The sequence below is a fragment of the Uranotaenia lowii genome, chromosome 2 (genome assembly GCF_029784155.1).
Source record: "Uranotaenia lowii strain MFRU-FL chromosome 2, ASM2978415v1, whole genome shotgun sequence".
Taxonomy (NCBI): Eukaryota; Metazoa; Arthropoda; class Insecta; order Diptera; family Culicidae; genus Uranotaenia; species Uranotaenia lowii.
In genome coordinates, this window is record NC_073692.1 from 33,953,406 (window position 1) to 33,979,545 (window position 26,140).

Genomic DNA, 26,140 nt, shown 5'->3' on the forward strand with positions numbered 1-26,140 from the left:
TTCGATTTCCCCCCGATCCAGACTTCCTGGCTGTCGACAAACGTTCCCCAAACACTTTAATTACATTTGTAACGGTTGATTTGGCAACTTTTAGCGATTTTGCCAGCTTTGCGTGCGAGTAGCTCGGATTTTCGCGATGCGCGAGAAAAACTTTGATACGCTGCTCGTCTTTCTTGGACGGCATTTTGACAACTGAAGAGTGAATTCCAAAATCAAAATAGGAGCAACATTCTACACACACACACACACCTTCAAAATGAGGGGTGTTCAGGTTTCTTAAATGCAAAATTGAAAGAAATACGTCAAGTTGATATTGACCAAATTTTGACCGTATCACCCTTTACAACCAGCAAATATTGCCGAATTTCTCGAAAAATCTAGACGATTCTTGAAAATATTTAATATAATGTTTTTGAACATTTCATATCAGACGCCCCAAACACCTAAAATTCACTCAAAATACATTGACAAGCTCATAGAACTCTAAAAACAGGTTAGTTAAAGCCACCAAAGAAAATTTGAGCTTGAGGCCTCATCAAACGAGTATGAGTATGGACGACTTCTTGTGAGTGGAAGCTTTCGGATAAAGAACAACCAAAGCAGCATTTTGAAAATAACTTAAAAAATAAAAGAATTTTAGCCACTTACTTCTCGAGGAATTAAACAGTTTTTCTGATTGTAGACTTACTCTTGCTTCCTTTATCGTGCTGAACCTCTACAGTGTTCAGCCGTTTGTTTCGTGCTCCTGGTTAATTCTAAACGTATTTCAGAGTTTTTTTTTTCGAAAAAACTTTTTTGACGGTTTTTGGCTTGAAGTTTACGAATATCTACGGAAACTTGCTTTTTCACCATCATATCGGATTCAATCGAATCATGAAAAGGATAAACGAATTGAATCCTTTTTAACTTTTAAGAAGATGGAAAAAAATTCTAAGCAGAAAAATAGATTTTGACTACAACTACGCTTAAGTGTAGAAAATATTTTCACCAGTCATTAGTGTATCAAAAATACTACAACTCATCTGAATATTATGAGTTGATTCGAAAAATTCATGATATTTACGGCTTATGCTCTTTCTTTCTTTGATACCTCATGTTTCTCAAATACTTTCCATCACCTTCGAGAATTAGAATAAATTTATCTTTTTCTGAAATCATATCTACTTTTCTTTTTTTTTTATGTACATAGTATAGGAATCGAAATCTGAACTGATTGATATTGTTCTGGTAAACGAAGTCAAAATGTTGGATATTAAATATAAAGGATCAACGATTCTATTGCAATTCCCTGAATTATACTATACTTGCACCTTCCTGTCAGTTTTTAAATCTGGGAAAATTACAAAGAATTTTTAAAAAAATAAACTTGAAGAGCAGGACAAGTGCTGCAGTACAATAAAAAAAATGAACGTGTCGATCGAAAGCTTAAAATTGGCATAGTGGGTACCTAAATCTGTTTCCAAAATTTAAAAATAATGAAACACATTACACTAGTTTTTTACATACATATATTTTATTGATAAAGTAAACAATCAAAAATAAATGTTTTCCTTCGGCAAGTTTGTTTTCTTAAAGTTGGGATACGACATGCTGTCGTCTAAACATTAAATCTTACAGTTAAGTAGGTAGGTAGGTAAATTTATTTTTAATATAATTATTCATAACAATACCGGGTATCGAAACCTCTAACAATGTTTTTGTTTCATTTATTTTATTCCACTTGTGAAAGTTTTTTCTTTCTACAAACGGGTTTTAAGAAGATTATATCGTCGTTATATAAAAAAAATGCCTTAAGCAGTGTTTATTCCACATTTGAAAAATCTCTAATTTTTTAGTTGTTTTACTATTTGTTGGTTTAGTTTTCTGTTTTTTAAACTTTCTTCGAATGGTCAGTCTTGTCCTCATTTTAAAGTAAACAGCTTAGTAGCGTTATTTGTGGTATAGTTTTACTCGGTAAATGAGCAAACTAAAGCAGTAATTTTTTTAATAAATCCAATTAAAAATATATCGATTTTACTTTGCTGGAAACGTTTAACTACACAATAGATACAATACAAATTCCAGTCCTAAAATCGATGATGAATATCTGTCGCTATACTTTTGTGACAGTTTAAGCCGTGAAGCATGGTTTTCTTTTGGATTCAATTGAAGAATGGAATCAAATTACATTCACTAATTAGTGTTGAGCGTGTCTCATTTCCATTAGATGGTTCCTTTTAGACAAACTAAAGCTATGATTAGCGCTACCGATATTCACTGTTGTAAAAATGAAGATAAGAATCGATTAGGGGCGTTCATTTGCCATCGCTTTCCTGCGATTCCTGCCGGGAGTACTGACCGGGGCCAGCCGTTTTGCCCAGCTTGTTGTGATGGTGATGATGACCATCGTGGTGCGGGATCATGCCGCCATCGCTTGGGCTGCCGCCATACTCCGAACCACTTCCGGGGCACTCTTCCGGGTTCTCCTCGTCTTCCTCCCGGATCTCGTCGCATTCCTCGGTGTCCTCGGAAATGCTCTCGTTATGAATACGTTGGCCCCGTTTACGCATGTAAGCTCCCAGGGGTCGCTTCTTCTGTTCCTTGCAGAAAGGGCACGAATCCTTACTCGATTTGCCACCCTTGGATTTGCCTGTGGGTAGAAAAAAAAACGAAACAGAACAAAGGCAAAGGTCAATTGATGGATGCCATTGCACTAGCGATGATTGATGACCGCGGGTTTAATGTGGGAGGGGTTTATTTGCAGATAGCGAAGGATTTATAAAGTTACTCATCTAGATTACGTCAGGGTTCTCTTTAAATAGAGACTTGAGGAAACAAAGATAACAAAAGGGGGTAATCTATTTCTACATGTTTAACAGCTGTGATATCACTAATTAAAAGAGATTTTTTCAAATACAAAAAGTACGCTTAGTAGCTTGTTCAAAGCTTTTTGAGATCTTGATTGGAGTGATTCCCATCTGAAATCCCAAGAATAACAAAGTCAACAATGGGTTAACAATGAAATGGGTTATGAGATTTTTCCGTTGAAGAAATTATTAAGTATCAGACTCAAGGACCGATTACGTCTCCCCTCTCTAGACCAGAAACTATCTAATCTTTCGACCTGTTTGAAAATATTTAACAATAATGTCACCAGCCCACGTAAAAACAACAGCACGGCACACCTTAGTTAGTAAGTGATAGCTAGCACAGCTATGTCTATAACCAGCCAGCCATCCATAGGAAGAGAATCCTGGAAACCCCTTGTTTGAGATGCACTTGAGATATCCCTGGCTGGAGAAAGATTGTAAGCTCAGTTGCTGAGGCTGCGACAAATGGAGGTGATTATGAAAGTTGCATTCGAACCTTTTTATCACGTGCGATATTGCAATAAAAATATTTGCAGTTTTGCTCTCGAATTTGTCGGAACAATGAATGGTTTTTTGCGCATTTGGAAAAGGGTGAACTCATCAGTTGTTTTCAAAAAGATTTAAAACCGAGTACCGCGTTTATGTTGTTTAAGGTTTAAAAAAAACACGAATATTTGTCAGAAAATGCTTCTTTCCATAATCTGTTTTAAGGAACATTTTTCTGTTTTAGATTTGTATTCCTAAATTTCCGGAAAATTGTATGAAAGTACTGATCAAATATTAAGTCCCAGATTCACCGTCATAGTAATGCACTCAATACTGAATGTCAAACCATCTTGAATTACGGTCCAAGTTAAACAAAATTTGGTTTTGGTTTTCAGTAGTTCCAATAAACAATTGAAATCCATTTTAGGATCAACAAAAGATCCAATGGAACTTCTACATAGATCTGATGTGTACAAGATCAGTTGTTCTGACTGTGAAAAGGTATACATTGGACATTTGGCAATTACCAAATCAGAATCGAAAAAAAAAGGTTCTTCGCAGAGCTGGCAAAATCGCTAAACGTTGCCAAATCAACCGTTACAAATGTAATTAAAGTGTTTGGGGAACGTTTGCCGACAGCCAGGAAGTCTGGATCGGGAGAAAATCGAAAACCGGAAGCCGCTGAGACGACAAAGAGAGTTGCCGGTAGTTTCAAGCGAAACCCTAACCTCTCTCTCCGAGATGCCGCAAATATTAATAGGCTGGGTGTATCGTCTACAACCGTGCATCGAGCCAAAAAACGAGCCGGACTATCGACTTACAAGAAGGTAGTGACTCCAAATCGCGATGATAAACAAAATACGACGGCCAAAGCGCGATCCCGGAGGCTGTACACGACGATGCTGACGAAGTTTGACTGCGTGGACAGGAGTTTTATACGGCAAAAGGAAGGGGAAAGGTAGCAAATATTTTCAAGCACATGAAACTGTCAAAGTTCGCGAAGAAATATCTGGTTTGACAAGCCATCTGTTCCCCAGGTCAGGGGCGGCGTGCAACAACAACCGAGCGTCTGTTCTCCAGGTCAGGGGCGGCTTAAACAGCGTCTGTCTCGCAGCGAGCGGCTGAATTTATGAAATGCGGCTCCCGCCAGCTAAGTCCAAGATGGCAGCCCCATGCGGAATAGGGACTTTAGGCTAACAACCTACTGCTCCCGATTGAAAGAATTGTTACGGAATCCGAGAGAAATGATCGACCTGGAACTTTGGCGACGACTATTAGCATGAAAACACGGACACGAATTGGAACTTGGAACGTTTTAACCCCTGCCCAACAAGGCAAATTGGCGCAACTTGCTAGAGAGGCTAGCCGCCTCAAGCTTGAAATTCTGGGACTGAGCGAAGTCCGTTGGCCTAACACTGAAGAACACAAGACATAGTTCGGGAAAGTACTGCTTTACTCTGGCATACGAGGAGAACAGGCTACTCGGGAACGAGGATTTGGTTTCCTGTTAAGTCAGATTAAGAACACGGGTTAGAAACCTTACAATGGTCCAGTGCAGTGTTCCGAAAATCACTCGAAGAAACGCTCATGATAGGTTTCTAGTTCGAAACATTCAAAGCCGATTGCTGCTGCCTGTTGTTCCCTAGAGAATCGGCAGAGCGACAATGCGAAGTCAATGTAAACAAGATTCAAAAGCGAGAGCGGATTCGCATCTAAGTCGATCTCTCAAGCTCACTACCTGGTGTATCAGAAGTGATTGAGACACTCACTGATACAAGATCCAATTCGAAAATCCACTCACTTACTCACACAAACTCAATCAATGCGGCCTTGCATCGGTTCATACTGCCTGCGTACTTTCTGGCAAAGCGGCAGATACATATGTTCATACATGCTGCCTGCGTGTTTGAATGGCTATTTTGGTCCTCCCCAACAACAGCAACAACAAAGCAAGATGTATCATGCAGACAGACTTCGATCATCGATCAGTAATCGAGTGAGTGAGTGAGTGATTGAGTAAAAAAAGTTATTGACTGAAAGAAGAAACTGAAAATCAGGTAGCTCCTCACTCAGTTGAGAATTCCAACTGGAGAAGAAACGTCTCTCTTTCAAATTTTATTTCTTTGATTCTAGGAGCAGCGCTGTCGAACACAATCTTTGCCCCGCTGGGAGACAAACCAACCGACAATTTAGGTTTTGCTTTCGCTGTTGAAAACGTTTCAGTGTCTCTCATGAGAATTGAGTGATTTTCGGAACACTGGTCCAGTGTTATGCGCCAACTGACGTTGCCGATTTGCAGGAGAAAGAGCAGTTTTACAGTCAACTGAACAGCGTGGTAGAGAAAATTCCAAACGGTGGCTTTGATTGGCCAAGATTGGCTCCGACAATCAGGACCTTGAGCGCATCATAGGGCGCCATGGTCTAGGGCAGAAGAGCGAAAACGGAGAGCTGTTTGTAGAATTTTGTGGCAACAACAACATGGTGATCGGTGGATCGCTCTTCCCCCATCGACCAGCACATAAGGTCACTTGGGTATCCCGAGATGGCCGAACAGAAAATCAAATTGACCACATCTGCATCAGCCGAAAATGGAGAAGAAGCCTTCTTGATGTCCGCAACAAACGAAGCGCAGACATTGCATCTGACCATCACCTCGTCCTTGGCGAAATACGACTGAGAGTTGCGCGTGTCGATACGACGTCCGCCGGTTGGAGAATCCAGAGGTGAAAAGGGCATACAGACGGAACAGTCGAAGAACAGTGGTGTGGAATCAAGAATGCCTTTATCACGACGAGCCATGGTACTCTCGGTAATTGGCCGGATTTGGCATCTTGCCATTACGGTAAATTGGTACGCCGCAAACAGGGGTAAATGCAGCTAATAAGCGATCAAAATTATTTGCGGACAAACAGTAAACGATAGACCTTTGATGTCTTCGCAACATTTTTATATTTTTTTATGATCTATCAAATTCTTGAAAGAAAAAAGTGATTTTTCCACCTGGAAGGGAGATAAAAAAAATATTGCTGGAAATAATTAGTTTAGAGACTTGATGTCTTCTCAAAAGTTGTAGATCTTATTATTTTAAGCAACTTTGTTGAAGACATCATAAAGATGGCATGGAAATCATAAAAGTTACGAGCATTTTAAAAATTACGAGAATTGTAACAAGTAATTTTGAGTTATTTTTTAATATCTTTTTTAGTATACGATTTACAAACTTGGTATATTTGAGAAAGTTGTTCACATTGTTGAAACACACAATTTTGTAAAACATTTGAAATGCATATTTCAACTAAGAAAGGAGATATACTACAAAATATCCCAAATAATGCCTTTTTTCAGTAAGTTATAACCTTAAGAGTTCGGACGAGTTCGTATAATTTTTTGAGTGGGTTTTGTTGGTCAAGTTATTGGCTTTCCATTGATATATAAATTTAACATTAGTTTTGGATAGATTTTTTACAAACTAGCAGTCAAAAATGAGCTTTTTCCTCTAAAAACAGGAAAAAATTAGGATTTTTTTCTTCGAATTTTAAGTGTTTCTAGTGGAAAAAGCGTGTTATTGATTGCTAGTCCGAACTCTTAATGTTATAACTTACTGAAAAAAGACGTTCTTTTGGATATTTTGTAGTATATCTCCTTTTTTGTTGAAATATGTGTTTCAAATGTTCCACAAAATTGTGTGTTTTAATAATTTGAACAACTTTCTCAAATATACCAAGTTTGTAAATCGTATACTAAAAAAGATATTAAAAAATAACTCAAAATTACTTGTTACAATTCTCGTTATTTTTCAAATCCTCGTAACTTTTATGATTTCCATGCGATCTTGATAGTGTCTTCAGCAAAGTTGCTTAAAATAATAAGATCAACAACTTTTGAGAAGACATCAAGTCTCTAAACTAATTATTTAACGAAATAATTTTTTATCTTCCTTCCAGGTGGAAAAATCACTTTGTTCTTTCAAGAATTTGATAGATTATTAAAAAATATAAAAATGTTGGGTAGACATCAAATGTCTACCGTTTACCGTTTGTCCGCAAAGAATTTTGATCGCTTATTAGCTGCATTTACCCCTGTGTGCGCCGCCAACAACGTGCAGGTGGTTCCCAAGGACAAGAACCCTTCAAACACGCCAGAGCTTCGCCCAATTGAGAAATACTGGGCTATGTCAAGCGGAACCTAAAGAAGATCAAAAAAACTGCTAAGGACGAGCAGCAGTTCAAGGCAAACTGGCTTTCTGCGGCGAGGAAGGTGGAAAAGGTGGCTGTACAAAATCTGATGGCAGGGGTTAAGCGTAAGGCGCGGCAATTCGGATTTGGAAAAGCGGAAGCCTAACTGAATATTTTTCCCGAATTTTATACTAATTAAACTTGAAAAAGAAATTTAATTTGATTTTTTAAATAAACGATTTCACCGATTTACACGCGTTTCCCTTGACCAAATTTTGACCGTATCACCACCCTTTACCAGGCTCGGTTCCACAGAAGAAACAAAAATGATGTTGATTTTTTAGAACGACATATTCAATTTTCTCATACAAACATAAACGTTCAAATTTACTCATGTAAACGTTACTAAAAATTCTGAAAAAAATAATGGATGAGTTTTGAACCAAACGAAGCTATTAAGACCAAAGGGTTTGAGAGATTAAAAAGTTACCTCAAATCTACTGTCCCATTTCTTAAAGAAAAGAACAGTTCGGTCTGGTCGAAGCCCGGCCATCAATTTACAAACTAAGTACTTGAGTTCAAATTTTTCATCTTGATGTTTGATAACGGCTCATATGTAGATCTCTGTTTCCGCTGAAAACGCACGCAGGTTACAGGCTTTTTTTCTTATGAAAAGTTCTTTACTCTGCAGGCAAGATCGAACAAGCAAAAATTTGTATATGGCATCAAATTTCGACATTTTAATTTTATTGGTATCAATAAAAAAAAACAGGGAAATTCCAATTTCCAATCGACCAAAAAGTGCTCAAACAGAATTCATGTTATTTTTCTCTTTTTGAAGTTTATATTTACATTAGTAGGTCGTCCGTCACTAAATGTAAGATCCTTTCACTGAAATGTCAACGTTGATTAGAAACTGGCGTAATTCAAATTACAACTGAAATAGAACTTTGAACTTTCAGCTTTCTACCTACGTGAAGAATGCACAATCAATTTTCCATCAAACCGTTCAAGCGTCCCTTTTCGATATTGTTCAAAAGTGAAACTGTGTTTGGCAATGATAGCAAGATAATGTAGAATTGATTCATTTGTTAATTAATTTCATTATGACATTTTGACAGTGGCGAAATCACACTGCCTGTCTGGCTTAGATTATCTGAGCTTTTCTTTTGTCAAAGTAGTAAGTTGATAGGTATTCCTATTTAGGGATAGGGAGGTTTGGAATCAATTTTTTTTTCGACTTGCACCGGGTCCAGCGATCTTTAATAATTGAGATTATTTAATCAGCTTAGTCTTCCCCCAGAGACGGCCACACCCCTCAGGGAATACATTCGAATGAGTTCCATGCAACCTTATCAGCAACCTTTCCACGGCAACATTGCAAACTATCATGAAGGTTACGAGGATCATAGGAAGTTTTTTTTTTCTAGTCAGACTGAAAACCGAGACAAGCATAATGTCGTCTACCGAGTAATTACAATAATTCTCGGTGTCTGTACTCAAGCGTAAAAGACCCCAAAAAAACGGAATCTTATCGCTATTTTACTACGCCATCATCGTTCAAAGAGAACTCCGAATTACTGCACACTGCTTTTGGCGCAATTTTAGCTGCTGCTATCTTATCACCGCCGGAGCGCTCATGGGTCAATTGTGATAGTCTGGCGGGCTTAATTTTGCATTCTGAATTGCTTCAGATAAAGCTCACAAGTTGTCACAGCTTGGTTTTTTGTTTTCAAGATAATTTCGGGTGTGTTGATTAAATTTATGATTTGTTTTCAGCTGTAAACGACCAGTATTTTTCATGTGTTCAAAACGTGAGTTATCGGTAACTACGCAAAAAATAATTAGTTCTTCACTTAGTTGTTATGTTTATTTCTTCTATGAAATGGTACGAGGTAGTCGTAAACGTTGTGTAACGCTCATTAAATATTAATCAGTTAGAGGTCGTCAATAGCTAAAACAGCTCGATCAAGTCTGACATCATCTACTCATATATACAACGTTATTCGCAAATGAGAGACGTAAACAAACAATTCGATTCGAAGAGAGGAAAAAAACCTCGATAGCAACCAATATCGTAGATTCAGATTTTTTTTTGTTGCGGTCGGGATAAACATATTCCCATATCCGATAATAAACAACAATGTTAGGCATAAATTATTATTATTCAACTCGAACAACAAACCGAAGCGCTGTAAAATCTTAACTGCGCAGGTTTATTGCTCTCTATCAGCTCTATCAGTTGATAAGTATCAAAACAATTTTTTTCATATTCGATGCTATTTTTATTCTACGAGTTGGTTGAAACTGTAACTAATAAGATGGTTTTTATTTCTTCTGTCAATTGTTTTGAATCCGACCTACATCCGCAAAGTTATTCCATCTACCTTGCACATTCCATTCTATCTATATACTCGAGACGTATTTGAATCTTGTTTTTCTATTTTGGTAGAGATTTTACAAACAAGGGCGCGTAGTGTAGTCGGTTTCTATTTCGAACCTACTATTCGACACAACGGACGCAGAACTATTTGGCGCCGTCAAGATTTGTTTTGTGTCGCGTGATTTCTACAGAGTAGTTTTTCACGACGAATCTCTCGTTCGAACAGCTTTTCTGATTTAAAGGCTAAATCTATTACATTTGTTTATTGGTCATATCATACCGGTCATATTTGTCATACACATGTCTTTTATCATGGGAATAAGCCTCAAAAACAGATGCTTCACCTTAAAGTACAAGTTGTTAACCCTTCATTTCATGATTTTTTATTTTTCCTTAAAAATATTTTTTTACAGTTGGAAATGAAGTACATAAAAAAAATACGATTTTTCATTTTTTCCACACATTATTTTTTGCAAATTTGTTACTTTATGAAACGAAGGGTTAAATAACAGGTTTTCGATTAAATAGATTATACAGTGGATTTAAATAAGACGTATTTTTCAAACCCGATATCGACCTACGAACTACCCAAGAGTAAGGTTTTCAGTCACAGAACATTTTGTTTTTAACATATCAAAATGCTAGGTAGCTTTAAATCGGTATTCCTTAACACTGCACTTAAGAACTTAGCATAAATAAAAAAAACTTATCACCGATTATGACAACCCATGTAACATTTATAGTTTTAATGCAGGCTTTTAGACCAAGTTTATGTTTTATAAGAGGCTTGAAGAGTTTTGCAAAATTATCGGTGTTACTTGGGAATAGGCGGCTGCAAATTTTGACATATGGCTCTCATTTAATTCTTCGAAAGCTTTTAGGTCAATAAGCATCACTATAAAATATGAAATAATTTGGTTAATTTCCTGAATTAGCGCAACGATCTTCTTTTTTATGTAAATTAGTATGAACGAAGAAATTTCGTAAATATAATTTGAAGCATACAGTATTTCCTGGAAAAAGTTATAATCATTTCACGCTCAAAGACCTAAAGTCTGTTTTAGTTACACTAAGGTCTGAACTCCGCAGAAAATAATCGGAATGGAAAATCTCGAACCTTATATCTCAGTACCTGATTTTCTCCTAGTTTGTTACTCAATAGAGTTCTCCAGGATTCTCAACCCTGCCACGCTCTGGTGATAATCCGATCTCAGTGTTTATGACCCCTAATGTCCTCTCACATTCTTCCGCTTGGCCGCTGATCCGGTACTCGTGATTTAGCTTGAAGATAATTTATTGTACAGATGGATTGTCCAGACCAGATCAAGGTTTACCCCATCAGAACACGCTTCGGGCAGAACGATGATGATGATGATGATGATGGTGTTATATTCAATGAGGAGCAGTTCATTCAAACGTGAAGTTCGCCAACGACCACGCGTTGAGCTGGTTGAATTGAGTTCAGCAAAAAATATGGATAACTACAGTGTCTGAGTTCATGAGAGAGCTGGATGTGTGCTCTTTTCAAAGCTGCTCAGCACACCAACTACCACCGGGCTATATTCGATAAATTAATAGGACAATGCACATTTGAAGGTTTCGCGAGCTGACGACGGCACTTCATCCTTCGGATCTGAAACCGATTAACACTTAAATTTTGTGCGCAAGAAAAAAAACAACAAACTTCCGGATCGAATTTTAATGGTGGAAGTATTGGATGTTCTGGTCAAATTATTTTCATACCACTTCTAATACCTAGTACCTGCAGTTTGTTTTAGAATTTTGAAACCTACCGAAGCATGACAATATGATCTTGAGCTATAACTGGAAGAACGTGTGACGATCGAAAGGTTCTAGTGAATTCTTGTAGAAAAGTCTAAGACATTATACAGTGGATTTAATAAGACGTATTTTTCAAACCCGGTATCGACCTACGAACTACGCAAAAGTAAGTTTTCAGCCACATGTAGCTAGGTAGCTTTAAATCGGTATTCCTTAACACTGCACTTAAGAACTTAGCATAAATAAAAAAAAAACTTATCACCGATTATGACAACCCATGTAACATTTATAGTTTTAATGCAGGCTTCTAGACCAAGTTTATGTTTTATAAGAGACTTGAAGAGTTTGCAAAATTATCGGTATTACTTGGGAATAGACCGCTGCAAATTTTGACATATGACTCTAATTTAATTCTTCGAAAGCTTTTAGGTCAATAAGCATCACTATAAAATATGAAATAATTTGGTTGATTTCCGGAATTAGCGCAACGATCTTCTTTTTTATGTAAATTAGTATGAACGATTAAATTTCGTAAATATAACTTGAAGCATACAGTATTTCCTGGAAAAAGTTATAATCATTTCACGCTCAAAGACCTAAAGTCTGTTTTAGTTACACTAAGGCCTGCACTCCGCAGAAAATAATGGAAATGGAAAATCTCGAACCTTATATCTCAGGATCTACTAAGCCGATGCTTTCCACTGAAATATTAAGTCTCAAAGTCGGTATTTCATAGAGAACTTTTTTGTTAAACTTTGGTATTTTAAGGTAAATATCTAAATGTCGAGGCAACTTTTTTGTTGAATAGTATTTTTTATTTAAAGTAAATTTCCAACCTACCTACATAGCGTTGAAAAACAGTTAGATGTGCTTTGAAATTGTTTATTCTTCAATTTTCATATTCAGACAAACAATTATTTTAAGAATTTAAGAATTTTAAGAATTTTTTGAATTAGTTTAGGAATAGGAAATATCCCAGCAAACATTTTTGTATATCCGTATGCTGTTTTGATATTACTTCCATATACATTATTGAATGATGTATGAAAGTTGAAAAATCGGCATGTACCAATTGGGCGTTATCCGACACCTTATTCGTACCTATAGAAGGAATTCAAGAGAGCACAAGATTTTGCTCTCATAGCCTTCAAATCGTTGCCAGCGACCATATTTTCCAGTTCTCTCATTGGTCAATATTACTAATTCTCCCATCTGATTTTTAATCATTTGGGTGCACTGCTGGTTACAGAGAGTTGACGATGATTTTCTCACTAGAAGCCCGCGCAAAAGCAAAATCATTTCAAAATTTACAAACATGGCGGACTTTCTATTATATCCAATTTATACTGACTTGGTATGACATTTTCAAGATCGTACCTTTTCACTGTGCAGTTGCAATTTTGATCCGCGACACCATTGTAAATGACTTATTTTAACATTTCTGATACGATTTACGATGTTTGCTGAGATTTGTATTTCGAAAAAACTGACAGCTTACCTCGATTTACATTTGCACGGTCAAATTTCGTTGGAATCTTCAGAAAACTCCTACAATATGTAGAGGAAAGTCGGGCAAGACACCCTAAGGTAGAATTGCATTACAAAATCAGATATTGCTTTTTTCGTCGCAGTTTTCGTGCAGCTGGACAGTTAAGGTTGTTAACTATCGCATTAACCATTGGAATTAGACAATTCTCTTCATCAAGACTGTTTTTATAGCAATGTCAAACATGCTTGCAAATTACACTTTTCAATAATAGTCGGGTAAAACGGAAGACATATGGAGGATCAAACCGATGAAAAATTTGAAATACCTAGAGGAATGCATGTGTCCGTTTAAATTTATGCAAACGTCATAAATACGTTTTTACGTTCGTAAGTGTTGATAGACTCAAATTATAAAGACTCAAAAACGAAAAAAAAAAATGAAAATTTCATAAAATTAATTGTTTGTATTTGAACAAAAGACTTAAAATGACAAAAAATACCTAAAAAATGATGGAGGATGACAAAAACTGCAAATATGACAAACAAAAACAAACATCATAAAGAAAACAAGAAAAGTCCTAAATGCATCAAAAACATGATAAGAAAAAAAAATACTAAAAATTGACGTAAAATTATGTTAATCATAATAATAATAGTTTTTTTAAAGAAATAAGTGAAAAAAAAAATTGAGAAAAAACCGTTCGAGTTTGGCAACACAAAATGTTCGGGCGTGTTGCCAAAATCGAATGGTATCTGTAATTCACATCAGTTTAAAAAAAATTGTATCATCTTTAGTGAATTCCTCAACAACTTAACACGTTCGTCGCCATGGGTCGATTCACGATGACGTATGTTCCCTTTTGTGGTGACAGTTCGCACGTCCTGTTTACAAAATTTTACGAACGAGAAATGGGGTGCGGCGAAATTTTTCGTGTAGCTGCACGGTCAATAAATTTAACTCGAAACTCAGTTTGAGGATAGCAAAAAACCAAGTCCCATTTTGTGAACTAAATTTTGCGCATTTTTTGGTTTTAAATGGTTATCTCTCCGGGAATGAACAGAAACTTGAAAATTCTTTAAAATTTCGAAAAGGAACCAACCCATTTTGCATTGAATGTTCTGGGAAAGCGCCTCTTCTTGAAACAAAAAATCCCATCGAATGACCAAATGTGGAAACTTCTAAAGAATTCGAATGTGCCGAATCGATTGTCCGAAATTTCTTGTGTTATTTTGACCGGAAGCTGTAAACAAATGAACAGAAAATGACAGAAGAATCCAATATATAGGGAAATTCTCCGGTGAACATTCCGAAAGAAAAGGCTGAACTATTATAAATTTTTATACGATATGATATTTCGAGGAATAAAAATAACGTCAGATAGTTAAACCACTAATCACATTGACATGAGACTTAAAACCAAATTCCTCTCTGTTTTTGGCTAGAAGCCTCCTATTCTCGACATTGCGCGGCAGCAATTCGAACATGTAAATTTTACTGGTAACGAAATTCTCGTTAATTTGAGAGCAGCGCCAAAAATCGAAATCGAGTGTCCAGTTAGTGGTTTAACTTTAAAGTTTAAGTCCATTTAATCCAGCTGGATTTACAAACAAAATGATTGATTTTTCATTATTTAATACCTCCTCAAACATCTAATTTTCTTTATCCCAAAATTGAGCCAAGAACTTAGGCTAAAAACGTGTGAATGAGAATTAAATGAGGACCCAAAAGTTTGCTTTGCTTCCTCAGCGTGTAGAATTAGAAAATAAGGAATCAAAACAGGAATCGCGAAATGTCAAAAACAGTGAGGCCAGGCAGTGCGTGAATCGACCTATGGGACCCATATTTAGGTGACGGGCAAGGAATATTGAAAGAAGGTAGTGCCGAGAGCCATATTGGATTTTTTTCGTGACGTCACTGTTGCCAAGCTGTCGATGGGTTATACTGGTAAAACTCAAATTTCAAAGTTAAACAAATTAAAGAACTAAATTAAAATCCAATTTGATTCGGATTATGTTGTAAGGCCACTAGTTGATTGTGCAATGAGGTTTCTTTGTGTTTAATAGACTGCAGTGTGTATTATTCTTGAATTTGTTATTGAATGCACTGTCATGCTTTATGTGAAACGAGCAAAAATAATAATTTTCCCCTTTCAAAAGGTCTGATTGGTAGTTTACGGCAGTGCACCTCATCGTCGTGATTTGAATCTAACATATGAATTTCTAATTTAGAACAATTAACCCCAATAAAACCATTGCAACTTTGGTTTACTAAATTCCAATTAAAGATTGTGGTTGGATTCGAAAAATCCTATTTTTTGTTATTTTATTTTATCAACGATACAAACCTAACTAATTTCAACATTTATAAGCAAAATTTTGAACTAATTATCAAGTTTTGTCAATTTGAGTTAGGATACCTCAGCTACTTCAATCGTCTGAATTAAAGCAAAACAACTACTACAATCAACTTTTTTAGTATCAGTCTTAAAGAACAATAATATTTCTAGAACTGTGTGCCTTCAAAGTTGAAAAAATCTTCAAATTTTTTTAATTGCTAACAAAAAAGGAAAAATTTCCATATAAATTCACAGATTATTGGCAACAGTGACGTCACAGTCGGTACTAATACTAAAGCAAGGCTGCGTCGGCACTACCTCCTTTAAATATTCCTTGGGTGACGGGTGTTTTTCCTGGGAGGCCCCGTCACTAGAGATGCCAATGTGCCTGATTTTTCAGGATTTGCCTGATTTTTCGAGGCTCTGCCTGACAACCTGATAAGTGATTGAATTTCCCTGATTTTTGAAAATATGCCTGATTTTTCCTGATTTTTACGAATGTAATGAAAAATGAGAAGTAAGGAACTGGATAAGATACCATTGCTAAAGTTAAAAAGGAAAATGTGGCTAAATCAAAGCAATCGAAAGATTACCCTTAATCTGTTTTTTTTTTAAATAAATAATTCTACTAGGAATTATTCAACCAAGTAGACTTACAACACATATAAGAGTAAAAATGTGGAGCGATGACAAAAAAAAGTCATCACTTTGAGCGCAATTTCCGTTGCTTTAACGTTGCCTGATTTTCATTTCACCAGTTCCCTGATTTTTGAAAAAAAAAAATGTTTGCAACCCTGCCCGTCACATAAAAAACGCGTGACGCTCTCTTATACACAAGATAGCCGTTCAGTTTTGCCACACGTTGCAAATCTTGGAGTTCTTCCTCATTACTCTCTCGCTCCGAAAATTTCTTTGAGCCCGGCTAGTAAAACTACCAAAATGAGCGAGGCGACGAACGTGTTAAAAACGCACAAGCAGTTTGCCTCTGGTGGGAGGCAAGCATGGCGCTTGAGATAAAACAGCGAACGACAAACAAGTTGGGTGGTTCTCCAACAACAAAAAGCACGATAGATGAGCTAACTGATGGCCATTTTCAACAGACGCGCTCTCTCGAATGGCTTATTCTCTCGAGTTCCAATCCACCCAACCATTTCGGTTTCTGACATGTTTTGATTTTTTGTTTGTAATTAGAAAAATCAACTACACCATAATTTTTTTTAATACAGCAAATTATGTATCGTTAGATTTTTTGGAATCTGCAAATTACAGCAGTATCGTTTTTATGCCTGTATTTTGAAAAATAAAAGAGATATTGGAGCTTATTCTGCGACGCGAGTGACGTGACTTACGAAATTTCATATCGTTTTGCTGGCTTAAATAGCTTCTCTAGCCACGAAATTTTCGTTCACATGAGCTGTTATTGGTCTTCAGAGCTCATCGATACACAAATTTCTTTTCTGAAGCATTTTCTGGAGTCAGGACGAAGAAGTGAAATGGGCTTATGGTGTAGGTGATGTACTTTAGGCAAGTAGCGATAACAATTGGTTAGAATGTATAACTCCAAAACATTTGTTTGCACTTTTTTTTCTAAATTTATGAACTTTAAAAATTTGAAAGTAATAAGGTTGAAATCTCGAGGCATTGGTAAAGTTGTGGTATTTTTTTTTTTTTAATTTACCTCGATAGTTTAATACGTATCTCAAAATCCTTTGATCCTAGAGTAAAATAAAATTCTACAAACTAAAACAAAACAAGTTAAGTATTTCATCAAGTTCAAATTTGCTAAAATCAAAATCGGTTTTGTGGTTAGCAAGTTTGTAAGAATCAGAGATAATCAGAAGGTCACGAGTTAGTATTGATATTTTCCTGATGTCAAGCAATAAACTTGTAAAACTGATGTTATGTATATGGTTGTATGGCTGAGGCTTGGCCTTCGAATTGTTTCTCTGGCTTCCATGGCCGATGGTTCGCCCAGAGAAGGCATCCAACCTTCAGAGACCTACTCAATGGTTGGCAACCCCCGCTGCCCACTAAGCCTCTTCTGATTAAAAACCCCAGAAGCATTAGCTCTGAAATATTTATATTTAGTTGTTTACACCTATATAGTTACACATTTAACCTGTGTTTTAAACAATGAAACACATCCTTAATTGTCCTATGGGATTCGAACCCAAAAGTTTTCTCGCCGATACCGGGAGTCGAACCCAGTACGCCTGGGTTACCAGACTCGCGCCAGACTATTCGCTAAACCACGTCAGCGCTATAAACTTGAAAAACTGATCTTGAGCTTATGATATATTAAGGCATCCTATGTAAAAGTTATAGCTATATAGCTAGGTGTTAAAATTTTTAGGACTTACTTTTTTACGTCACGCTTTCAAGTGTTCAAAATATAAGTAAATTCGTATCCAGTAATTAAAAAAAATCAAGTTTTACTAGCTAACGTTTTTTTTTGTTTCATGAAATTTTTTTGCCGAACAAACTCATTTCCTACTTATGCAAAAAAGTTTATGCGTTTTTATTTTATTTTCATATGACGTTTAATCAGCATTTAAATAGCGTCATAAAACAAGAATTTATTTTGAATATTTTCGGATATCTTTTTTGAGTTGTTAAAACGAAATGTACCTACTGCAGAAATTAAGGAATAACTTTCATCCAAAGTTATATTTTTTATGATTTTTTAAAATTTTAATTTTCCTGTACGAAATAAAAATTCGTTGCGTTAAATCAGGGCTAAATTTGCTCTATTGGCTGTAGAAGCAACAACAGAAATTTACGGGGGAGGTATATGTATTAAAAATTCACAAATTCCATGAGCTTGTTTCTTGAGAATCGAAATTTTTAGAACATCTCATTACCCAAGTAACACAGATTATGCCAACTAGCATTAGGAAGTTTTATCATGGTTTAATTATGGCATTTTTTTGTGCAGCTCGTTTTATGGCGGTTTTATTATGGTCATGCAGAATGCTTATAATTTTTTTTCGACCATATGTTTTCAGATGGTTTTGAAAACGCTAATAAAACTTTTATTAAACATGCTGCTTTAGTTATTTTGAAAGAGTTGTGAATGCTTTTTTTAAACTATAATAAAACACAAACCTAGAAGTTTGCTCCAAGCTTTCTTTTGCATGTTCTATAATAGCACTCAGTGCATGATTATTAAACCGCCATAAAACTTAGTGACAGTTCTCGATCAAGATGTCAAAACAGGACACGCTCAGATTAGATAGCACATATTTGAATTGGAACTCCCATTTTTACACATTTTTGGTAAGTTATGCGTGTTGGTTTTGAGTTAAAATTAAAAAAATACATCTTTGAAAACTTGAAATCACCGAAAGTGGTATGAATATCTTTACAATATGAGTATTGAGTGAAAGGGCCCAAATAGTAGGAAAAAAATTGTTGCTTGACGCCATCATTAATTCAAGATGGCGGCTTCCGCTTTTATTTTCAAAGTTGTAAATTACTGAAAATATCGTGAAACCTTCACAATATGGTTATTAGATGAAAGTTATAAGAGAGTAGAATAAGAGTAGAAGTCAAATTTCGTTGCCCGTCGCCATCTTAAATCCAAGATGGCGGCTACCACTCATCTTGAAAATACTGTAAATGACTGAAAATCGCATAAAACCTATATTATAGGGGTATAAGTTGAAAGAAATCAACCGGTAGAAGTTGAATTTCGCTATCTGACGCCATCTTGAAATCCAATATGGCGGCTTCCGCTAAACTTTAAAATGTACTAAATGACTTAAAATGACATGAAACCCAGGTGGTAGTGGGTTGAAGGGCTTAACGAGTAGAAGTCGAATATTGCTATCTTACGCCATCTTGAAATCCAAGATGGCAGCTTTCTATAAACTTTAAAAATGCTCTAAATCATTGAATATCGCATGAAACCTCCAAAATATGGGTGTTGGTCAATTGGGATAAGCTAGAAAAAGTTTATTTTTGCATTCTGACGCTATCTTGAAATCCAAGATGGTGGCTTCAGCTGAACTTAAAAATACTGTAAATGAATGAAAATAGCATGAAACTCCCAAATATATTTTGTATTGGGTGCTAAGGCTAAATGATTGAAGTCAAATATCTGTTTTCACGTTTCTCTGAAAATCTGTAAGTGACTGAAAATCCCACAAAAACCACCACAATACAGACCCCGTTCGTTTTTGGCAACATTCGATTTCGACAACATCGAGTTTGGCACATGTGCCTAAATCAGACGGTTAACAGAAACAACATAACTTTAATATTTTAATCTTATAATATTTTAACGTTTTTTAATAAGGTTTTAAGGGCACTATTAAACTTGAAATATGAGAAGTGTTCGGATAGAAATTAGATGGATGTTTTTCGCTTCACAGACTGGACTCGAATGAGCCCCTTTTATTGAGACTTAATTCGTCATGCCTGAACACTCTCTCGATAGAGATATGTCGACTGCATAATGCAATTACAGTGAAACACTGTTATACAACAGTCCTCCTTTCTTTAGAAGAAACAGTAGTTATAAAAAGTAAAGGTTTTTATAAGTTTCAATATTGTGACAGCACTTGAAATGCTACGATAGAAATTATTTTTAAATATAACTTTTTGTTTCATCTTAATTCGTTATTCTTCAAATTTTCAGAACGCACTAAACATGCTTCGAAAGAATTCAAAAATTCATCTACAAATTCGGAATTTGATTTAGTTCTTCTTATGATTTTTCTTCACTATGGTTTCTGACCTTTGTTGGTCATATTTAGGTGTTGAAACTGGATTCATGCTTTATTCTGGGTTTTTCTTCTGGTCATGATTGGACTTCGATTGGCCTTGTACAGCTTCCGTGTTTTCGCCTCTCTAACGTCATCCTGTGGTACATGCGGAACATCAGGGAACCCAGGAAAATCGCTTTCGTCATCTAGCGAATCTCTTCTACGTTTACGGTTTGTATAAGGCATCAGGACCAACGAACTGCGTCGTTTAGTGGGTAAAAGCTTCAACTGATTCCTATGTGCTGATATCAGGTGCTCGCCTAACGAAATCTGAAAGACATTTTTAGAAATAGGTTTTAGAAATACAGCATCGATCCATCTTTCTATATCTGTTTTCTTGAAATTCTTATAAAGGATCTTATCTCCTTCCACCAACCTAAAAAATGGATCAGGGGTTTCATCTAATATCTCTGGGATATGACTCAAAGGTTTAACCGATTTTTCAAGAAATTGTTTGTATTGTTTTTTTGGATTTATTAAATCCAACAGAATTTTAGGCTGGTAGCAAAATAATTTCTCTGAAGGAAATTTTCCATCACTTGACAAACAACTATTCCGGTAATTTATCAAAAATAAGTTTATCTGATCATCAATAGGAAGATTTTTTGTGCTAGGATCTAATAAAAACTTTTTCAGAGTATCTTTTACTACTCTGACCAAACGTTCCGCCTGGCCGTTACTCGCCGGATTGTAAGGTGGACTTTTAAGAACCGTTACACCTTGTAACTCTAAAAAGCTTACAAATTCCTTACCATTAAATGGAGGACCTCCATCCGTTACCATGACATCAGGTAATCCGAAAGTCGCAAAGATTTTTGCTAATTTTTTTAAAACACGTACTCCATCTGTACCATGTTGCATAAGGTCAACTTCCACCCACTTTGAATAGCTGTCCACTACCAAAAGGTAGGTTCTGCCGCTGAAGTGAAAAAAATCGGCGTGAATCCTACTGAATGGACGGGTAGTAGGAATCCAAGATTCTTTCTCTTTTGAATGATGTACCACGACGGAAGTTCTTGCACAAATGTCACACTGTTTCACAAAATTTTCTATATCTGCGCTTATTCCAGTCCAATGAACAGTCCGCCTCGCTAACTGCTTCATTCGCACCATACCACTATGGTTAGCGTGAAGAAGTTTTAGTATAGAATTACGCAAACTGTTCGGTATCAAAACTCGTTCCCTGTATAAAATACAGTCATCTACAATTTCTAATTCAGATTTGCAAGCAGAATAGTTTTTAAAATACTCAGGTACTTTTTTAGGCCAGCCATATTTTATAAATCCAATCAGCTGCGTGAGGAAATTGTCATTTTTTGTCTCTTTACTTATTTGCGCAAAATCTAGAGGGAAGTCGTTTGAAAAATTTAAACTGTTGATACCACCATCAAGACCACTAGGAACAGGTTGCTCTAAAGGGAAACGAGAGCAAAAATCTGCGTTACCCATTTGTGCAGATGGCCTGTACAAGATCTCAAAGTTATAAATTGCCAATTCTAAAATGTACCGTTGAAGCCTTGTTACAATGAGCGAATTTTTTCCATCCTTCCCGAAGATACCCAGTAGAGGTTTATGATCTGTGTATACTGTAAAATGTTTTCCAAAAAGGAATTTATGGAACTTTTTTACAGTACACACTAAAGCAAGTGCTTCCAGGTGAAGGATTGGATACGATTTTTGAGCGGAGTTAAGCGAAAATGATGTGAAACACACAGGCTTTTCAACCCCATCAACTCTATGGGCTAGAACACCTCCTAGTCCATAAGACGATGCATCTGTGACAACAACCAAATCTTTGCAAGGGTCATAATATTCCAAAATATTAGCTTTGAGTAAAGCTTTTTTACTCTCTTCAAATGCATTATTACAATCTTGCGTCCAAATAAATTCTGTGTTTTTTTGTAAAAGATTGTAAAAACTTTTCAGCTTAGATGACATGAATGGTATAAATTTGTTATAAAAATTAATCAATCCCAAATATGATTTTAATTCCGTTACATTTCTTGGAATTTTAGCATTCACTATCGTTGAAATCTTTTCTGGGGATGGCTTTAGCCCTTCGTCAGTTATTAAATGCCCCAAATAAGGCAACTTATTAACAAAAAATTTACATTTTTTCCAACTCACTTTAACATTTGCTAATGAGAGTCTTTCAAGAACTAATTCTAGCTTCATAAGACAATCTTTAAAATCTTTACCTGCGATGAGCAGGTCGTCAAGATAACAAGTAACATTCTTAAGTCCACGTATGATTTGCTCCATTATTTTTTGAAAAATGCTGGCCGAAGATGAAGCCCCTTGTGGCAAACGGTTGTATGTAAATAATCCAATAGGTGTGTTAATAACAACATATTTCCTTGATCTGTGAGATAGTTTTAATTGGGTGTACGCACCAGCTAAGTCCAAAGAACAGAATATTTTGTTCCCAGCTAGGGATGCAAAAATATCCTGCGCTAGGGGAAGAGGATAGGTATTGGGTATTAGGATTTTATTAATGGAGACCTTACAGTCTATCACCATACGCAAATCACCGTCTTTTTTCATAACGGCTATTATGGGCGAAGCCCATTCACTGGCTTCTATAGGAGAAATTACCTTTTGTTTCTCAAGCAGCTCCAAATGTGCCAACAACTTGTCCCTTATCTTATATGGAACTTCGTATGCTCGTTTGAAGATGGGCTGAGAATCCTTAACGGTCAAATCTGCTTCGTATCCTGAGATGGGTTCAGAAAAATCTTTATTGAATACCTTAGCGAATCTAATTTTAATATTACTCAATATATTTTCGACATTTTCAGCTTCGCCGACCTTCTGAATTGCCTGTACCGCTTCAAAGCTTCCCCGCCAATTAGGATAGAAGAGATCCATCCAATCTCGCCCAATAAGTGGTGTAAAATTGTTTCCAGTTTCCAAAATAACAAGTCTGGCAGTTTTTTTTATTCCATTAATTTCAACCAATACATTAATCTCTCCAAAAATATTTAGCCGCGAACCATTAACGACTACCAACTTCCGATTGCATTCATAAATCTGTACAGTAGAGAGCAGCTTATTGTACACATTTTTCCCGATTACCGAGACTGCTGATCCCGTGTCGATTTCCATCAAAAGCGATTTATTATTAACTCCAACTTTCACTAAACAAGGTTCATTTATCCGTTTTATCGAAGCGATCATTAAGCATTCCACGTCCGATTCCTCATCATCACTGTTTTTCCGTATTTTCATTCGTTTATAATATTGAGCAACAGCTTCCATTGAAGGTTGGTTGTCAACTAAATTAACCGAATTGAATTTTTTATAATTGTTGCAATTTCGTTTCAAATGACCCTTCATGCCACAGTGATTACAAATAGCATTGCTATGAGGACCTTCGCGACCACGAGAAGAAGACCGTTCGCGATTCCAATAGGCTTTACCCGAAGACTGAGTATCATCACGATTACGAGAAACTGATCGATCACGTTTCCAAACCATACCGCCCGAATACTGACGTCCCCTGCTATTGGCTCCTTGGCGTTCGCGGTTGTATTGATTATTTCTCCAATTGTTCTGACCGTAATTTTCGCGTCTACCGAGACGATGTTGAATAGAAAGAACATTGGTACTGTTACCCTCGTTTATAACTCTGGCATTGTTATCAGCGCGCTCGCTGCTAATAATCAATCGTTCCACTTCTTCCCTCGTTATGTTTTCCTCCATTAAACATTTTTGCTGAAGAGTTTTATTTCGCAGACCCATGATCAATCTATCCCTAATGGCATCATTTTTTAATTCCAAAAAAATTACATTGTTCGGCTAACAGCTTAACAGCAAGTACAAAGTTCTCGCTAGTTTCTGTTGCACCCTGAAAACGGTTGTAAAAACGATAGCGCTGCAAAAGGGCAGGATCTACCTTATCGTAATGTTCTTTTAGCCGTTGAGTAAGATTTGCATATTCAATCGTTTCTATATTAGTATTCGGATAAAGAACTTTTAGCTGATCATAGACTAACTCCCCAGCTAGCGTGATGAAATATGAACGCTTACTTTCTGCTGGAACATTGTTCAAGGTGCAAAAAATTTCGAAACGCTCGAGGTAGTTAGTAAATGATCTTCCAGGAATGTTATTATCAATAACACCGATTAATCCCGTTGGTGCCATGGTTTAGAAAAATATCTAAAACGTTGAAAATAGAGTATAAAAATCACTTACTTGAACCCTTATATAGTACTCACTGCTATTTGCGTCTATCGTCACTCTGCAAATGCAATTTTTCACGACTCACGTCTCAACTTCCTGGTGAGAATTATCCAGTGAGATATCTCGAAGTACTATCACAATCGATCACTGCTCCTGATCGAGCATCAAACACCCTAGCTGTTGAAGATATAAAAAAGAACAATAGGTTTCCAAAACGTGTTCTCCCTGTACTCTTCTCGATCAGGCCCAGTACAAGGGTACAAAATGGTGATCGCGAAACCACGCTATATCACACCATATGAACGATTTAATTTTTTTTTTTAAATTTTCGTAGGGCAATGCATTTAAATCACGCTTCCAAAACCACGGCAGGTGTAATAGTACTTTAAAGTTTACGATGTAATATATTCAAACACTCTTTTGACCCACGTGGTCAAGACTGGTAGCTTTAACTGATTTCAATCAACTTTTCAGAAGTTTTTTTAACAGCTTTCCAAAACACGCGTAAGTACCGTGCAGACTCGTCGCCACTTTAATATTTTAATCTTATAATATTTTAACGTTTTTTAATAAGGTTTTAAGGGCACTATTAAACTTGAAATATGAGAAGTGTTCGGATAGAAATTAGATGGATGTTTTTCGCTTCACAGACTGGACTCGAATGAGCCCCTTTTATTGAGACTTAATTCGTCATGCCTGAACACTCTCTCGATAGAGATATGTCGACTGCATAATGCAATTACAGTGAAACACTGTTATACAACAATAACCTTATAGTTTTCGCAAGAATAAGACCAATACAATTTAAACATAATAGCATGATAGGAATAATAGAATTACATTAATGGCAAAATAAAAAACAAAAACTATAAACAAAACAAGAAAAGTGCTAAATGCATTAGAAACATAATGAAAAAATAATAAAGGGATTTAAAATGATCTAAATTGTCTTATAATAGTAGTTTTAATGTAGTATTACGTGAAAAAAGTTGTGTTCAAGCGATTTTCATTGATTAACAGTATTTTAAATTCAGTGGAAGCTGCCATCTTGGATTTCAAGATGGCGTCGGAAAGAAAAAAATCGACTTCTAGTTTAGCCCTTTCACCCAATACCCGTATAGTGGTGGTTTAATGCGACTTTTTGTCAGCATTAAGCATTAAAAGTTGAGCGGATGCCGCCATCTTGGATTTCAAGATGGCGTCTGATAGCGAAATTCAATTTCTACTCGTTTAGCCCTTCCACCCGATACCCATTTTGTTGGGGTTTCATGCGATTTCAAGTCATTTACACCATTTTAAAGTTCAGCGGAAGCCGCCATCTTGGATTTCAAGATGGCGTCAGACAACGAAATTTGACTTCAACTCATGATTTATTCCACGGGTCATTCAAAACCAATCCCTTTTCATTCAAAAAGTCTGTCCTCATTTACTGTACTAAGGATTAACAACTCAGAAATGAGGAACTCAACCTTAGCGTGTAATTGGTTGGCTTGCGAGAGAAACGTCAAATCGTAGCTTTTTTTTGGGGTCACCATAATAAAACTATGAATTGACTCACGCCATGTTGGTTGCAAAATCGAAGGGCACAAAATGACGCCATGTTGATGGATTCACAATGCAAGCATTGGAAAATTTTTTTTTAGGCCTTTTTCCATCAATTCCATCATGATTGACCATCAGATTTGACGAGGC

The 26,140-nt window shown here is 36.2% G+C and overlaps 2 protein-coding genes across 7 annotated transcripts in view; one reads left to right on the plus strand and one right to left on the minus strand.

The window, feature by feature from the left end:
* Nucleotides 1–26,140, plus strand: part of LOC129744443 (kinesin-like protein KIF14) — a 60,697-nt gene that overhangs the window by 11,924 nt on the left and 22,633 nt on the right. The gene's annotated exons all lie outside the window — the stretch shown is intronic.
* LOC129744445 (uncharacterized) overlaps nucleotides 1,491–26,140 on the minus strand; it is a 28,923-nt gene continuing 4,273 nt past the window's right edge. For all 6 annotated transcript variants that reach the window (XM_055736967.1, XM_055736965.1, XM_055736964.1 and 3 more), the window contains one exon: nucleotides 1,491–2,629. In XM_055736967.1, coding sequence (XP_055592942.1) covers nucleotides 2,295–2,629 — 335 coding nt within the window. In that variant the 3' untranslated portion in view covers nucleotides 1,491–2,294. The remainder of the gene's footprint in view (nucleotides 2,630–26,140) is intronic.